Source organism: Mastomys coucha, unplaced genomic scaffold (assembly GCF_008632895.1).
Source record: "Mastomys coucha isolate ucsf_1 unplaced genomic scaffold, UCSF_Mcou_1 pScaffold4, whole genome shotgun sequence".
NCBI lineage: Eukaryota > Metazoa > Chordata > Mammalia > Rodentia > Muridae > Mastomys > Mastomys coucha.
In genome coordinates this window covers 15722217-15741318 of record NW_022196910.1, presented here as the reverse complement: position 1 = coordinate 15741318, position 19102 = coordinate 15722217, and the positions used below count along the sequence as shown (strand labels likewise).

The following is a 19102-nucleotide window of genomic DNA, read 5'->3' as shown; positions in this document are numbered from 1 at the left end:
ACCATTAATCAAGAAAATGTCTGAAAGACTTGCTATAAGCCAATCCAATGGCTGCATTTTCTCAGTTTAGAGTCCTTTTCCCACATGACCCCAGCTTGTAACACTTTGACAAAAGAATTAGCCAGTATTGGTGCTAAAGTAAATATAAAGATTACCTATAGCTGTTTTTCCTCAGACAGTTCTCCCTTTGACTGGTGGTTTTATATATATATATATATACATATACACATACATATATATACATATGCACACACATATTCATACACACAGAGCAAGAGAACTATTTTAAGTAATTAATGACTATATTGTATACAGTCATAGAAAAGAGTATGAAATAACAATTTCCACAGTGAAGACAGAAAACATGGCTGACTAGGTTAGTGGAGGGGATGCAGTTCTGGCCTTATGAATTGCTAGGTACATGAGCTAGGATGTGGGATGAGTAGAATCTGAATGAGAAGCAATGGAAAGAAGCAGAGTCTAGGTTCAGAGCTGGAAAAGCATTGCGCTCAAGTGAGGAAGGATTTGTGGTTTGGTTTGAATGAAGAATGGAATTCAGGACAAGGAGCAGTAGGAAATAAAAGTTGGGTAATAAGAGTCTGGGATACAGGTTGGCACAATGAACTAAAAACAATAAAATTAAATTTAACTTGGATGAACTTCCAGTTTGGGGATGGCAAGGCAAAGATATTGTTTCTCCCTTTCTTCTTGAAAAACCACCCCCAAACAGTTAGAAAACAACCTCCAACTTCAATGACTAAGAGGCATGTAAGAACCACAATGCTAGAAAATTAAAAGCAGAGAGAAGAGAGAATGATTGATGAGCTAGGGTAACTGATAAAGGCTAAGCGCATAGGTTCCAGGGAAGAGAACCATGAGTGAGCAGCACCCCACAAGGCTGGAGTGCTTATAACACAGGGTCACCTGGATGGAAGGCTAGAAGGAGGCGGGAGCTTAAAACAGGGAAACCTGGTTTCAACAGAAAAAGTCTGAGACAGAGCAAACTGGACCACTGCTGATGTTCAGGCCCAGAAACAAAAAATATGGTCTAGAGTTAAGTAATTCTAGAAATTTATGTTTTCTTCTTAACAAAACATTCATTTTTAAATAAAAAATTATAAAATGTTTTTAAGTTAGAGACCATTTCAAAAACACATATGGTCTGGCTCTGACTTCTACATGGAGAGATTCTGGTTCTGTGGGGTGGAACCGGACTTCATAGACTCCTCATTCTGAAAACAAGGCCAGAGGACACTGTCCCTTAACGGAGGGTGACGAAGGATGGCCTCACTTAGAAGGACTATTTTGAATGAACAGTTGAAGGAAATGGTGAACAAGCCACTTGGGGAAAGTATTTCAGACAGGGAGTAGTAGATGTAAAGAACCCCAAGTAGTTGACTGACTGCCCCACATGTCCATGGAACATCACAGAGGCCTACAAACAGGAGGCTGGCCACACCCCTGCCCAAGGACATCACAGAGCAAGATGAGCTGGGGCCGTGAATGAGGACCGGTATCAGAATGTAACAGGCAGAAGACTTAGAGAGACTCTACCTCCCAGGCCTTATTTTACATAATTAGTGACAAAAGTCAAAAATGAAATAAGCTTTTGGGGATGTAAGTCGACCGACTAGCTAATGTGAACTCAAAGTGTTTAGTAAACATATGGAACATAAGTGGGCGGAGGCAGCGCCGCATCTCATGGGCAGGAGCTCAGACTCACCGGGTCTGACCCTACTTCCGGGCACTGCGGTACTGCAGCAGTCCATCTGATAACTGTGAAGACTAACATGGTGTGGAGACAACGGGAGGGGGAAGACACTCTCCTGAGAGAAAGCCTCAGAACAGCAAAACTTAAGATGTGTGACCTGTTTCTTTATGCAATTTTCCCTTTCATATTTCCAGATCGCAACAGACTGGCTAACTGCAACTGTGGGAGGCGGCGCCAAGGACACAGAACACTGCTATCCAGCGTTGAATATGTTTTTTTTTTTTTTTTAATGATAGGTTTCAGAAAATTTAAGTCCACTTTCTCATTTCTTATATTGATTAGGCCAGAACACACTAACATAAAAAGCTTTCACCTGTCATTTTTGAAGGTTTTTCTCTCTTATTTTGAGAGTCCTACAGTTTTAAGAATTTCTCTCTCAAGTGTAGTCTTTCCTGGGTTTCTGCTTTGAACATGGACCCATCATTACTCATACTCAAGCTGAGCTCATCCTTGTTCTTATTAAAAACTTTCACATTCTTACCCCAAAGCCCACCTTCCTCCCCAAGCCTAGAAGCCACTGCACTGACTGTCAATGCACCATTCCAAAGCCACATGGAGAAGACAAGATGGCTTCCCTTTGCCTCTGCAGAGCCAAGCCCCCAACCAGATCTCTGCTGGTGGGCAGCAGTACCGGCCTTCAAGCTGTCTGAGCGGTAAATAATGCCACTGACTGTGAAACAAACAGGCTTCGGCCCTTTTTTTCCTAATAACAAAGTGTTATAAAAGCATTAATTCCCTTCTTCCCATTAATATTTTTGATTAGCAGAAAAATAATAATTCAGTTAGCTCTTTCCAATTATGTGCAGTAGGGCTTTCTATAAGTATGGGAGTAAATTTACCTGTGCTACAGACAACCACAAACATTTTCTACATCATACCATGTATAATTTCTTGGAAAGACATAAACCCTAATGGTATATAGTAAAACTATTATCTTATGTAGCCAGATGCACTGTGTTCTTTCTTTATAAACCAAGTTACTGATAGCTGAACAGCAACATTAAATATATTTTAAAACCATATTTACACTGGCATATGGGAATCAAACTCAGTTTACCAAACAGCTCTCTCTCTCTCTTTTTTTTTTGAATACAGCCAAGATTTCAAATATGATAACAACAATAACGGCCCAGATCCACGCTGAGTTATGTGAATCCACGTCAACTACAAGTAGAGTTGATTTTAAGGGGAAAGGCTAGGCTTCTGGTTTCTTTCACAGAATGCATTATGAAGTACGAAGGATGCAAGAGACTTGCAAACTTGGTCTTTCTAGTTAGAAGTTTTCTCAGATTGGAAAAGATTCAGTGAAATCCCCAGAGCTGGACACAGACAGAGAAGACAGATAGAATAAGCTTACCACTTGAACCATTTTGAGGTATCTGGCATATCGTGGATCCTTGGCTACAGTTAGGACGTTTTCTGATGGCACTTCACTTTCCTGAACTCCAGAGTCTTGCCTGCTATTCTGCTGGAGAGTTTTTATGTACATCTTTAGACAGTTCATAGAAAGGATCCATCATGCTACTTAAAAGCAATATTTATTTTTAAAATTATGAGGTAATAAATACTCAAAAATTGAACTTTTATATTTAAATACCAATCATTTAATTATAGGATATACATTCCCAAATATCTATACTTATAAACTTAATATTATCAATAACAGATTGTTCCTTGAGATGCAAATGTATTTTTTTGTTTTTTGGTTTTTTTTTGAGACAGGGTTTCTTTGTGTAGCCTTGGCTGTCCTGGAACACACTCTGTAGACTAGACTAGCCTTGAACTCAGAAATCTACCTTCCTCTGCCTCCCAAGTACTGGGATTAAAAGCGTACATCACCACTGCCCGGCGCAAATGTATTTCTATGAAACATGGTAAGAGAATACACCAGGAAAGTAGCAAAACTAATTTGTCAACTGCTTAACTAAGGGACAGTGAATTACGTTTCTAGGTATCTGCCATCCACTCTCCTGCCCCTCATTTATTTAACCATTATATTCTAAATGGATATGGTGATTCTAAGATTTTAGAAAGCAGTGCTCAGTGATTTCTTGGAGAAAACCAGATTGTCTGATTGTGTACATTTTGTGTTGAAGAGTGGTTATTAGTGGTAATAAAGTCAACAGAGTGGACAAAATACTCAATGCTAGTGTTGGTGGCAAATGCTGAGGGATGGCGATTTTAAATAATGATCCTGACACTACACAGTACTGTGTCCGGTCACTCGAGCACAGGGACTCCCTGCCCTAGCTTAAGTGTGAAGCGAAGATTCATACGGCACACAATACCACAATAAGTGGCTTTTCTAGCAATCTGAACATTAGAATAAGCTTGCTTCTGTGACCCTCACTCAGCACCAGCATAACTGTTACAAGGAATTATCACAAGGAATTTCTTCCACAGCCGCCATTAGTTTTATGTCAATGTATCTATGTTAAAATGTAGACAGATTAATATTTCAAAAATCTTCAGTGTCATTTGGGCATTGTGACACATTCCTTTAACCCCAGTACTTGGAGAGGCAGATGCTGGTGGATCTCTGAGTTCAAGGCCAGCCTGGACTACAGAGCAAGTTCCAAGACAGCCTGGGCTACACAGTGAAAAACCCTGTCTCAAAAAAACTAAACAAAACTAAAAAACTTCAGTCTTTAGAATATGAACCTAAGTTATGTTTGTATACTGAATTTTTCTAACATAATTGATATGTAAGCCAAGTCTTTTTTTTTTTTTTAAAAAAGAAGGAATTCTGAAGCAATAAAACAAACACAAATTCTTTTGGTTTCTTATGCTACATGATACTGTTAAATATTACAAAAGCTAGTGAAATACATAGGAGTATAAATATTCATCTGCAAACAGTTAATACAGAATTTTGAAACATCATTATCCATAAAAAGAAAATATATCCAAGTGCATTTTTAAAAGTCTTTATGCATGGCTCACACAAGCTCAGCAGAGCAAATGATCTCTACTCAGTTTAAAAGTCTTCAGGTTCCAGCTGCTACACTGTGCACAACAACCATGCCATCGCAAGGTTTAATTATGTACTGGCATGCTTTTACTATGTGAACGGTCCATTAAGCATCATAATCCTTTCTCTCAACTGTCCTTCATTTCATTCTCCAATTGATCTCAATCTGAACAACTGGATATTCTATTGTGAATAAAGATCTGAGCCATGAGATTAAAGTTGTATAAAATCAGTATGCAGACCTCAGGATTTTGACTCATAGTTTAGAAAGAGTGATAAATGGGTGGTTTTGTTATTGTGTTGTGTTGAGACAGGGGGTTCATGTAGACAGGCTTCCAATTCACTATCTAGCCTTAAACTCCTGCCCTCACCTCCCACGTGCCAGGGCTATACATGTATGCATGCATGTATATCAAAAGTGCATAGTTGATTTGACTATCATTACCATGGAAATCTTCATAAAGTAATATTTAGTTTCTTTCAAAATATTATATATATATATATACATATATATGTACACACACACATACACACACACGGACACACGCACATACATGCACACGCACACACACACACACACACACACACAGACACACAAACATACACACTGGCTTTTTGATACTGGGTTTCTTTTCGTGGTACTGGCTGTCCTAGAACTCAACCTATACCTTTTTCAGTTCATTGATATATACAGCCTTTGGGTCTTGTTAATTTTGGATTGGTATTTAAAGCTTAAGGTTTTATGATTTGACACATATTCAGCATTGGCTGCCCTGTTCAACCACATGTCCCACATCCTTGTAACTTGGATGCTTACCTGCGGTTGCTCTGAAGTGGTTTCAGAATGTGATCCATTTGTAACAGTAGTGACACTTAAAGGAGACACTTCAACTGTGACGTCCTCTAGGCCTGGGATAGATGACAGCTGAGAAACGTGAATTAGTGTGGGCATATGAAGATCAGTCTTGGCACACAAATAAAACTTTTGAACGTGGATTCTCACTTAGCTCACGTAAACCTATTAAGCCGTATAGGTTCAGAACTTTCATCTTTAATGTCCATGTCATAAATTAAAAGTGAAAAACATTCACTGTTTTTTGGAAGAGTTTTTTTTTTTTCAAAAATTTAATTTAGTTGATAACCTTTCCCTACAAATTATTGTTCAGCCCATAGCCTACAGAAGGTTGAACATGGGCTTTGGACTCTGACTGCCAAAGTGTACTAAAGCTCTAATGCGCTCGTGGGCTCCCTGCCCACCTTCCTTATGTCCTACTTGTTACCTTTAAAGGGGATGAGGATATTTTCCTTATAAAACTATCTTAAACATTTTTATTACAAATGTTGCGCTAATGAAAAGCACTCTGTGGCACAACTGTTTCCTGAATGTGGTATGTATGTGTGTGCATGTACCTGTGTGGGGGTGAGCAAGCATGTGTGCATGTGTGTACGTGTGTACATGTGTATGTGTGTGTGTGTGTGTGTGTGTGAATGTGCCGTGTGTATGAGCACTAGGTCTCGCAGTGACCTTGGAGCCCTCACTGGGCCCGGTTTGCTGGACCCTCCTTTCTCCCATCTGGACTCGGACCCTCAAGCTTGTGTAGCAGGGACCTCACCAACTGAGCCTTCTCTCTGACCCTCTAACAATTTTAAGTTTTAATTATACAAGACATGTCTTTACATTTTAACAGATGACATGGCTCATTTTCTCTCTTTAAACATTTATCATCAAATATTACTGAAATATGCTCTCTTCATATACAACAAATGGACATAATGTCAACATTTCAGACTCAAATGATAAACATTTCAAAACAAAAAAGATAAGCATTTAGGTTAGACTTATAAAACCCCTTCCTGCTTTTGTCTTGGTGCTATGTGACACGTGTTTGTCAGCTGTTTGGCTGACTGTGGACATTGTACTATGGGCAGGGAAACACTAAGGTCAACTTGCCCACAAGAAATATAACTTGTGTCCTTTGATGGCAGCACCCTAAAGTTCCTAACTGTTAAATAAGATTCAGTCATAAGGAAGGGTATAAGAACTCCCCGATGATAGAATCTTGGGCAGCAAAAATCATTGCAAAGTGCTGACTGATGACAGGCTTAGCAAAGTGGCAGTGGCCCCAAAGTCACAAGTGGGTATAGTTATGACTGGCACAATGTCCCCGGAATGTTCAAGGCCAGGTGTTCCAAATTTCCATGCCAGAGAAATGTTCTAAGGCAACAGACACACTTGCTGAAGTCCATAGAGGGCAGAGAAAGTATACATACTTATCTTCATTTCCTTATTTTAATGTGAACATAAAATTTTCCACTCAAATAGTAAATATTTTGATCAATTAAAAAAGCTAAATTCCCTTTTGAAAACATGGCCACAGTACACTTTTATGGGGTATCAGGGAGGAGAAGATAAAAGTTACAAAAATACCGTAGAATTAAATCCTCTACCTCATAAACAGGAAGAATGTGTATAGCATTACAAATTAAACCAAGTTAAAATTGAATGTGTCAGTTATTTATCAAAATATCTAAGCTTTAAATAAAAATTATTTTTTCCGGGTAACATGGGATCTTTTGTTTGTTGTTTTGTTTCTTTCATTTTTAAAAATTTTATTTATTTATTTATTTATTTATTTAGAAATAGTCTCCCTCTCTATATGGATCAAACTGGTGTCAAACTCATTATCCTCCTGCCTCAGCCTCTCAAGTACTGGGATTATCTCCTCAGACTACAGTATCTAGCTTCTGTGTAATTTGTGATTTCAAACTGATAATCTTTCATACTTTCATAACTTTCAAAATGGATACAAATGAAAATATAAGATAGTGTCAATAAATCTTGCTCTGGAAACATTTAAGTTTTATTCCACTTATTACATTATTCTGCTACTATTACTAAATTATAACCATTAAAAATAATTTTGAGTTCCCATTAAATAATGCAACCCACATAACAGCTTAATTTGTAACCATGTTGTTTATATTGTACTTTTAAGTGGCATAATCAAAGAAATCTGAAACCAGGAGTTCATTTGAAATGACTAAGTTAATGTTTATAATGAACACCATTCATTGCCTTGCAATTATGTTGTTTTAAATGTGCAACAGTGTATCACTAAATAGATACTGGGTTAGATTGATTTCACCCCAAACACATTTTAAGTATGACTGAGAAAGATGGTACTCATTTATCCTGTATTTAGAAATACAAACCTTCGCATCTAAAATATTGAGAGTTGTTTCAATTTGCTGAATCCGGAGAGAAAGGTCTGCCAGTTTCTAGAAGGGTTAGAGACATAAGAATAAAGTGTTTGATTAAAATGTTGAAAGAGAACAATGAAGGGCAGATCTGAAAACTAGAAACTACATGATTTAAGTATTTCTCATGCACTATGTCTTCACAAGAGTGGAATGTGAACTCTATCGTACTGGAATATGCCATACAGTTTTTATATATTCACTAATAGAAATGTTAAACTCTCAGCTTTCTTAAATTCATTATCACAGCAATAAGCCAATAAAGCAAAATACAAACTCAACCCAGGCCTACCAAGAACAGGACCTGAAATGTAACAGCAGCTTAATAATTATTTGCAAATGAATCTTTTTTTTTCCCATGGAAAACAAGAGAAAGAATAAGAATTAGTCAGAGATAGGCTTACATAGGATCTGCCTGTAGACATTATTTAGGCAAATAAGCAAGTATAGTTTAGTCCAAATTCAAACTTCTCAAATCTGAAAAGGGGAATGGGGGCATGAAAGGGAAGGTGAACAATTCATCTCAGAAAGAATTTAAAGAGAATAAGAGTTCTACAGAGGCAAAATGAAACATCTACTATCAAAATCTAACACATACCACATCAAGACACATCATGCCCTAATTACTTTCTACAGTTCCATTGTTGTCCATCTGGTCCTAGGGAGAAGGTTTGGGTGTGGGGGTGAGGAAGCACTTGCCATTCGAGTCTGAGGATGGGAACGTGCACCTCAGCACCCATAGAAAAGCCAGGCAGGCACAGTGGAGGGTGATGGAGGAAAACAGTCAACCTCTGGACCCCATGTGTGTACATATACATGACGCATATAATTATTCACCAACACACACACATACTTTCACAAAGAAAAGTTAGCATAATAATGTGCAATCCATAAACACACTTATTGAATACCTTGACTGTACACAATATCATATTTAGTCATGCACTCCAAGAGGGTTGGCCAGTCTACTTTATGGCTCAGTGGCAGTGTTCTGTTTGCTGCCTGGGATAATATAAAACTCCTTAATGAAAGCAGAACTTTGATGTTCTAAGGTTATTTTGCCCACAGTGAGGAGTAAAATGCTGACCACTGGTTGGCACTTAGGGCTTCTTCACAGGATACTTCGTTGTTTAAGACAGGATCTGTTAATGTTGCCTATGCAGGTCTTAAACTTGGGCACAGGGAAGCTTCCTACTCGAGCCACACAAACAGCAGGGAAGACAGGCTATTTTACTCTACTTGAATCTGTCATCTGAAATTAAATTAAAGCTATGTTCTTTTTATTTTAGCTATTATTGTATTTTGTGTCTTCTGTCTTTGCAAGCTGGGGTGAAGATGTATAATGCCCATCTTTACACTTGGAATGACAATGAAAGCCCTAGTGAATGGAGAAGCAACAACATATGAGGACATGGCATAAGAAGAAACTGCTCCTGGGTATAGATAGCAGTTGTTTTGATAACTTAGATCAGCAAGACTGGTAAATGGTGAGACAGAACTTCAAGATGATCTAATTTATATGCTCCATTTTAGCACACTAGCTCAGACCTTTCTCATACCTGATGCAAGGTGCACAAATACAGAGCACCTATTTTTATTTACTTTTTTGTTAAAGTTTATTTTAAATTATGTGTGTCTGTGTGTGCACATGAATGCAGGTACTAATTGGAAGCCAGAAGAGGGTGTCATATCTCCTAGAGCTGGAGTTAAAGACAGTTGTGAATTACGCTGTATGGGTGCTAGAACCCAAGCCTGGGACCACTGGGCTCTCTCTCTAGCCTCAGAGCACTGATTTTTAACATGATTGTCTAGCATCTCCAAGGATGCCGTCTGGAAATTAAAGGCTCACAAGCTAAGCTGTGGTTTTGGTCTCAGTTTTTGAGAAAGGGTCACACTGTGAAAGTTCAAGTTGCCTTCAAACTTTCAGCACAGCCCAGGCTAAACTCAATTTCTTAGCACTTTCAGTACAGTCCAGGCTAGCCTAAAATTCTTAGCACTCTTCGCTCAGTCTTCCTGGTGCTCAGACTACAGGCCTCAATCCCTTGGATAAAACTTAGTTTTAATGGCATCAATGCTAAGTTTAACCTTGAAATTTGTTCACAATAAGTGGTTATGCAAACATAAATCCAAGTTATAAAACATGTCATGCTATCCAAATTACAGGCACATTTCTGAAAGTCATGAAAATTCAATTTTGGCAAATTTAATAAGTCTTATAATTTGCTAGAGAAGAAATCATACAACAAATTAATTCACAAAATGATAACTTCCATTTGTGAAAAATGAGCATATTTGTTTGAGTAAAATGAATATAAAAAGGAAAATGTGTTCACAATTTAACACTCTATCCATGTATGTGCATATACTTGTTTGTGTGAGTGTGAGAGTGCACACATATGTGTGTCTATGTGGAGGCCAGAGGTCAGCACTGGCATCTTCCTTAACTGATCTCTACTTTAGGTTTTGAGACAGAGTATCTCCCCATACCTGGAGCTTACCAATTCAATTAGACTGGCTAGCGAGCAAATCTAGGAAATCCTGTCCCTGTCCTCCGACACAGGTTGTAAGTCACCTTCCTGCTTGACTTTTATTTGGGCTATGAGAAATCAAGTTCAAGCCCTTCTGCTTTCAGGGCAAGCATTTTATCATCTGAGCTATCACTCCAGGGCCCCAAATTTAAGTTTTAGGTCTTAATATATGCCCTTAAAATATACACTTTCAAACATTTAATATCATAAATGTCTGAGTACTTCTGTATGACATACTGTATCTGCAACATGTTATTGAAATCCTCACACCAGCTCTATGAAGTAGGGATTATTTTGCTAATTTTAAGGAGAAAAAGAAAAAGTGAGATTTCATATTAATAAAATAACCCAGACCAAAACACTTCAAACCCAGAGCTAGAGACATTTGCTAGGACATGGTGGTAAATCTGGGGGCGGGAGACTATTGCTCATCACCCAGAGTCAGTAAACAATTGACCAGCCTCTCAGCAAGCTCGGGCCATACAGATCGGAAACCAGGAGCTTCCAATCTTGGAACACTTCCTAAAGCGGATGCCCTTCACCTGGAATTATTTTTCTAATCAGCACTAATTACTCTCATGATTAGAATATAAAACTAACTTGTCACCGAGTACTGAGTTGGGATTCACAAAGGGCAGGCTGAAAATAGAAACACAGAGCTTAGCAATTAAGAGGTGAAGATTTCCTTTGCTTGGAAATCTACCTCCTGACTAGACTGTCAATCACTTGAGAGCAGTAATTTCTCTTTCCGCGTCCTGTTGGACTGTTCAGGTACCACCGTTCCTTCACTTGGAGCTCACTTCATTACTCTCAAAGCCTCAGAGGGTGAGGTGATTGACCCTTGCATGACATGAAAGACTGATAGCATCATCAATACGGATCAGTTTATAATCTTTTATCTAAATGCCCTTATAAATACATTATCATTGTAGGGATGAGTATTTTAATGGCTACTACTACTTATATTAAAGCTAGGTAAATCAATGTAAATGTAATTTCAAGAAAGAAACTAAAAAGAAAAAAGAAAAACCTAGCAGTTTTATGCTACATTGAAGTTCTAGAAACCCCTCCAAAAGTCTAGCTATTGACTTAAAAACTCATGTGAGGAGTGCTGTGTGTTAAGAAATGAATCTCACAAGTAATACAGAATAGAAAATCCTGAAACTGAACATCTGAGATTCTCAAACCAGCCCTAGAGAAGGCTAATCAATATCACTGTGAATAATAGGATGACATAAATTTGTGATTATAAAATCCAGAGCATGTATCTCTAGATACATCTCTAGAACAGTGTTTTAAAGTAGATCTCAGGGTACTCAGCTGTGTTCAGTGTCCTAGAAGCCAGCAAGGGAATCAACCAATGTCTTTATTAATCTGCATATAACTCTTATGCCTCCCCAGTATAAAGATGTGGCAAAAAACAAAAGTGGGTTTAAGAAAGACATCATTTGTTTGAAAGTTAAGTTCAATGTGGGCCTAAAACTTGGCTATGAGAGATAAACACTATAAACTTGTTAGATGAGAAGTCTCAACACCTTTGCTTGTATTTAAAGATTTTTTTAGAAGAAAAAGATTAGAAATGATTCGAAATCCAGTGCTGTGTGTAACAAATCTGAGTCAAGATAAAACATCCATGCCTTGTTTATATGGGGTTGCTGACTCTGTAATTCATGGTTAAACAGAGTCTGCAGAGATTTTACTGCACTAAGAACTCGAGATGGCCCTGCCTGCCGAGTGGTGAACTGCAGTGACAATTCTGGAATTTTGGTTTCTTCAAAAACACAGAAATATTATAAGAATATGTTTTCATTTTAATCCCAGGTGTGGGGATATGGGGCTGGTTCAGACTGTCTGCAGCAGCTGACTATGATTTGCCTCATGCTCCAACAGAGGCATGGCTTTGCCAGTTGCAGATAGTTTCTGTGATTGTGTGATGTTTGGAATTCAGAGGGTATATAAATGCTAGAGCCCAGAGACTCAGGAGTAGGTGGTTGGTGTTAGTTCAGGATGATTGGTTATGGTTTGTTAGTAGTTGTGTTCAAAGGAGAAACAAGAATGGAGTTAGATTCAAAACTCTCTATCTCTCTCCCCTCTATCCTTCTTTCTCTCCTATCTAGTGATGGGGGTGAACTGAGGTGAGGGAGTGGGATAGGGGATAAAGGGTGGGAAAAAGTAAAATCTACAAAGTAGCAAAGACCAGCTACAGTGGACCATCATACAGTTCTGCTGACTGGGACAGAACAAAAATGTTTACTGAGGATTTGTGAAGGAAGAGGAGATGACCCTAAAAACTTTGTAACTTGGATCTGATTCAACTTCTTTCCCTTCTCTGGCCTCTGGTCTCAGCAGGCAAAGAAGAATTATTTACAAAGTAGCCTAGTATGCCCAGAGTTTTAATAAGGTTGAGTTCTTTACAAAAAAATACAAAAAAGAGTCCTATACTCTTCTCTTTATCAGAGAATTCTAAGAAACAGAATAACAGATGAAGAAGGCTCAGTTTGTTTCAAATTTAATCCTGGCTGAGGCTGCAGTGTTACATTAATGCCTGATTTAGATCAGAACAGGGTGGTGGTGTGAGGGGGTGGGGTCTTTTTCCCTGCAGCTCACTCCTAATTTAAAAAAGCAATAGCTGATGCTCATTTTTTTTTTTCTTCTATGAAAGTGGTCATCTTGGTTTCTGTTAAGGCTTGCCAAACAAGGACAACAGGCTTCCCAGGGGCTACTAACAGATTAAAAATAATTCAGAAAGCAATGTTCAGATACATATATAATATCTTCAGATGTTATCATATCCACAAAGATACTACATTTAGTAGATACAGAACAACAGAACTACAATATAGAAAGTTTTAGTTTCTTCAGTTGGATAAGAGTTGGAATCTCAGTTTGGTTCCTTGGGCTCTGTGCTTCTCTCAGCCAGTTACACTGCATCACACAGCTAGCTTCAAAGCCAGAGACTCAAATACATGTGGATGGAACAGACTGAAAACCAACCCCCATATCTTAGTTTGTGGACATGCCAAAGACAGATGCCTGGACCTGTCCTAAAGGAAGGGCTGTGATGACTGAACACATCTAATTCAGCTAGTGAGTATCACTTACTGCATATAGCTTACAACCAAAAAAAGTATAAAAACTACTCAAATATCAATTGTAAATAATCAATCATACAGTCCATTATCAAACATAAAACAGAAAGGCTGGAAACCACGAAGATGGTGACCTAGGACTTTCCAGTACCCGTGTACAAGCAAAGGCATTGATTTACTCAAAGAACCACACACAAAGATACTTTCACAAGAGCAGTGTGTGTGTGTGTGTGTGTGTGTGTGTGTGTGTGTGAGAGAGAGAGAGAGAGAGAGAGAAAGAGAGAGAGAGAGAGAGAGAGAGAGAGAGAGAGAGAGAGAGAGAGAGAGAGATGCAATGTGTGTATGATGTGGACAACTTCACACTACTGTGCTCACCTCTCACCAAACCCCAAGTCCTCTCACCAAATCCCATCATGGGGAGGAAACAACTCTACTTAGGGAAAAGACAGGAGAGTGAGAACCACCCTTTGCCTCAGAACTCATCACAGGGACCACCCCACAAAGATCTAGCACTGGAAAATCCCTGGTGGCCCCAGATACCTGGTACCATTCATTATCTGGTCAGATTTCAGAATCTCAGAATTCATGCCTGGTCCAATGTCAGGTCAACCCTACTGGTCTAAACCTCCAGATCAACCCAAGACCCAAGACAGCCCAAGGGTCAGGCTACTCCTTGTAGACTCTGTCTCCACCCACAATAGGGCCATGATGCCCCAGACTCACCCTTTAAGCTAGCCTTTGGGAATGCAGGGTTCAGGTCTGCCCTACATTCTAACTCAGCCCAAAGCCAGGCAGACTACACAACCTAGGCTTGAGGCCTATCCCAGCTCCAGGTTTATGCCTCTGACTCTAAGTTACCAGATTGATATTCGTGAACACAGTGGGGTCATTCCCTACAGTCTTACTATCCAGTCTGGCTTCAGGCTTCAGGCTCTGATGGACTCAGCCCAGGACAACCTTCCCAGACCTATGATTCAGGCCAATATATGCAGTCCCTGGATCGTTTCCACAACTCCAAGTTCCAGCCCTCTAAACATGTAGTCCATAGGATCAGCCCAGCATCCATTATCCTGTACTCTAGACCAAGCTTGTGGATGTAGGTGCTGTACCTGGTATAGTACCAAACTAGCCACATAGATTCAGAATCCAGGCAAAACCTAAGCAGATCCTCATGTCCTCACAAACTAAGGCTCTTAGAAGACCCATGAAGATACAACCATCAGATTATACAGAATGGATCAGGCCTACCCCTCAGATTCAGGCTTCCAACACATCTCAGAGGGTTTACGTGTAGCCAGGTGCACATCCTGACTTTGCAAACTCAGGCTCAAGGCCAGCTACAATTCCAAGTCAGTCTCTGTAGACTTGGCGTTTAAGATGTCTTCTTAGAGACCAGCCAGACTCTAGGTCCTCCCCACAGATCCACATCCAAGGCCCACCTCATAAGCTTCTTAGTAAGTCCATCTCATTGAATCCAAGCTCAATGCAGAACCAAGAATGTGAGATCTGTATACCAAATGCTATAAAACGTTGGTGAGAGAAATCAGACATAAATAAATGCAAAGACATCCTATGTTCATGGGTTTGCAAAATATTGCTAAAATGTACAAATGACCTAAAAATGGTTTATAGGCGAAACATAATCTCTATCCAAATTTCAGTATTTTTCACAAAAGTAGATACTGTAAAATTTCATATAGGAATGCACACGCACACACACACACACACACACACACACACACACACACCATACAGACTCAAATATCAACAGTAATCTAAGCAAAAGAAACATAGCTGGAAGCATCACATGACCAAGCAGAGATGGAGGTTATACAGGGCTCACCAACAGGGACTTGCTCACGGAGGCTGACCTGGCTACAATGGCTGCTGAGTGCCAGAGACCAAGAGCGAGCCCCCAAGAGGCACCATTCCCCTGGGTAACCAGCCAGCCACCTGGTGGAAGGCTTACTACACTGGGCTTCTTTCTTCCTGGAAAGTTCAATGCCTTGTCCTTACTGGAATAGATACTTCTTCTGGTCATAAATTTGCTTTTCCTGCAAGTAATGTCTCTGTCAAACTACCACTGTGGACTCAGAAATTCCTTATCCACCATCACAGTGTTTCACACAGCATCCTGCCAACCCAGGAACTCACATCATAGCCAGAAATGTATAACTGTGGGTCCATGCTCATGGAACTGGTCTTACTTCGGTCTCTACTATCCTGAAGCAACTGACCCGAGAGAAGGGTGGAATGGCCTTTTGAAAACAGAGACAGCACCGATGAGGTGGTAGCCAACTGGAGGGCTGGGGCAGGCTCCTCTAGAAGGTAGTATATGCTTTGAATCAGTGTCTAATACTTAGTACAGTTTCTTCCATAGCTAGGATTCATGAGTCCAGGAACCAAGGGGTAGAAATGGGAATGGTTCTAGTCACTACAGCTCCTAGTGACCCATTTAAAATTTTTTTTTGCTTGTTCCTGTGACTGTAAGTTCTGCTATCATAGAAGTTTACCTGACTTTAAAAACTGATGGCAAAGCTATACAGACCAAAACAGTATGGTACTGATAAAAACAGGCTGTGGAACAGAATAGGATACCCAAAATAAACCCAAACATTTATGGTCTGCTGATTTTCAGACATGCCGAGAAAACGCACGTGCACAAAAGGGGACAGTTTCTCCAATAAATGGTGTGGGATATACACAAGCCAAAGAATACAAATCAGAGGCTATCACACACCATGCACAAAACCCAACTCAATATGGGTAGAACACTCACATGTAAGGCCTGAAACCATAAAACCACCAGAAAAGGAAAACACAGAAGGAAAGCTTTGGGCAGCACTATGGACAAAGATTTTTCTGGAAATGACCTTGTATGTCCAAGTAGCAAAAGCAGAACTAGCAAATGCGCTTGAAGCAAAAAAGGTTCTGTGTAGAATGGAACTGTCCTCAGGGGTGAGACCCCCTATGGCAGGGTGAGAGACCCCCTATGGCAGGGGTGAAGACCTCCCATGGCAGGGTGAGAGACCCCCTATGGTGGGGTGAGAGACCCCCTATGGTGGGGTGAGAGACCCCCTATGGCAGGGGTGAAGACCTCCCATGGCAGGGTGAGAGACCCCCTATGGCAGGGGTGAGACCCCCTATGGCAGGGTGAGAGACTCCCTATGGCGGGGGGTGAGAGACTCCCTATGGCGGGGGTGAGAGACCCCCTATGGCAGGGTGAAGACCCCCTATGGCAGGGTGAGAGACTCCCTATGGCGGGGGTGAAAGACCCCCTATGGCAGGGTGAGAGACTCCCTATGGCGGGGGTGAGAGACCCCCTATGGCAGGGTGAGAGACCCCCTATGGCGGGGGTGAGAGACTCCCTATGGTGGGGTGAGAGACTCCCTATGGCAGGGTAAAGACCCCCTATGGCGGGGGTGAGACCCCCTATGGCAGGGGTGAGAGACCCCCTATGGCAGTGTGAGAGACCCTCTATGGCAGGGGTGAAGACCCCCTATGGAATGGGGGATGTTTACAAACTATCTAATAGCATGGTGATAGCCAAATCTGTAATGAACCACAACTCAGTAAAAAACCAGATAATCCATCTTAAGTAATGGACAGAGGACCTGAACAGATAATTGCCAATGGAAGAAACAGAAATTAAATGGATATGTGGGGGAAAATCTTTAGCATCACTTATTATAAAGAAAAAAGTACAGATTAAAACATAATGAGAGCTCACTATCACATCTGTTAGAAGATTAAGGTTACTAGATTAAAAACACACAAGACTTAATGTGGAGCAGAGGCAGTTTATGCTGTTGGTAGGAATGTAAGTTAATGTAGCTGTTTTGGAAAACCAGTATTGAAGGTAAGTCCTAAAAGGACAAAGGGAAGTGTTACTACTTAAGATTAATGGTCTCCTTCTGGTTATGCATGCAGTCAAAGGAAGTGGCATCACTGTGTGAACGTGGCAGCTGCACGTTTCTGGTCACTGCAGCATTACCCCCCGCCAGGATACGGAATCAACAAAGTGTCTACGGACAGTGACTGGACAGACAGAATGCCATACATATACATGAGGGACAACTCCATCCTTAGGAAAGGAAATCTGTCACCAGAGATGGCATGGATGAACTCCGAGGACACGAAGAAGTAAACTAAACAGGCACAAAAAGACAAACACTGTACCATCTAGCTTCCATATGTGTGTATGCATATATATCTTTGTCTATATATTTATGTATACAAACATGTATATATAATGTATACATGTACATATAATATATATATATACACACATACACATATAATACATGTATATAATAGATGCATTATATATACTGTATATGTATATATAAAATCACTCTTGGCTCTAGCCAAGTTGAGAGAGAGCAAGGTGTTGTTGGGTGGGGGTATGGGAGGAGATGGAGGGAGGTCAGGAAAAGAGGAAAAGGATGTAATTTTAGCTTATTTTTTTAAAAAATAAAACCAAGTTCGAACTCAAAAACAGAGTAAAATACCAGTGATCAGAGGTGGGATGGGAGAGGTAAAGGGCACTGGAAGGTGTTGCTCAAAGGCACAGAATCTCAAGGAGAGAAAGTTCACTGGGTTCACCGTACACTACAGTGACTGTAGCTAACAGTAAAGTACACTCTCCAGAATGAAGAGACAATTTTCATTCTTTCCACACACAGTAAAGTATGTGAGGCAGCCCGCATGGGATTTAGATATTCTGTAGTGGGCACGTTTTACATCATAAAGACTTTGCAATTTTTACTTGTCAAAATAAACAAATGAAGAAGAGCAGAAGGCAGTAGGCTAACTTTGTGTGATCTGAGTTTTTTATCCAACACACATTTCTCTGGAGTTCCGGGGGAAACACTAGGGGATAAGAACCAACTGTGAGGAACATCGGGAGTGTAGGAGCTGAGGAGAAAGTGTGGCACCGAAGGCTCTGCTGCATTATAAGCTCGGTGAGGTGATCCTGGTCAACAATAAGCAGCACCCACTCCCCAGACAGTGGAAACTTGGGGGGACAACAAAGACAAGAGGTTAACCTTACACCAGAGCAGCTTACAGCAAACTGCTTTCCTTCCTTTATTTGCTAGCTTTATTTACCTCAATAAGGACGGCTGCGCAACTCTAGGAAATGAAGATCTGCTTTCTTCTGCTAGAAATCCACAGTCTCTATAAACTCTAATCTATAGTAAAAAGGATCATATAAGACTGGAAAGGTAAAAAAATCCTGTACTCAGTGGGTTCCTTATCCTAGTTAGAGAAGCAACGGTGTCAGAAAAATATGGACACGCGGCAGCTGAGAGCACATGGGCAAAGGACCCAGGATTGATGGCCTGCAAGCACACAGTGGTTCAGAATTGTCCATAACTATAGTTCTAGGAAGTCTTCAGCCTTCTTCTGACTTCCATAGACACCAGACATACATGTGATCAAAACACTCATAAAATAAAATAAGTAAATCTTAATTTTTTTTTTT

At 40.1% G+C, this 19102-nt stretch overlaps 1 protein-coding gene across 3 annotated transcripts in view; it reads right to left on the bottom strand.

Moving 5' to 3' along the window:
* Washc3 (WASH complex subunit 3) overlaps positions 1 to 19102 on the bottom strand; it is a 41467-nt gene that overhangs the window by 20299 nt on the left and 2066 nt on the right. Inside the window, exons 3-5 of one of the 3 annotated variants that reach the window (XM_031349447.1) lie at positions 7956 to 8021; positions 5560 to 5667; positions 3129 to 3239 (exon numbers count right to left, since the gene is read on the bottom strand). In XM_031349447.1, the coding sequence (XP_031205307.1) occupies positions 3129 to 3239; positions 5560 to 5667; positions 7956 to 8021 (285 nt within the window). Of the gene's footprint in view, positions 1 to 3128; positions 3261 to 5559; positions 5668 to 7955; positions 8022 to 19102 lie in introns of all 3 variants that reach the window. The other 2 variants (XM_031349449.1, XM_031349446.1) reach the window with 2 other exon arrangements.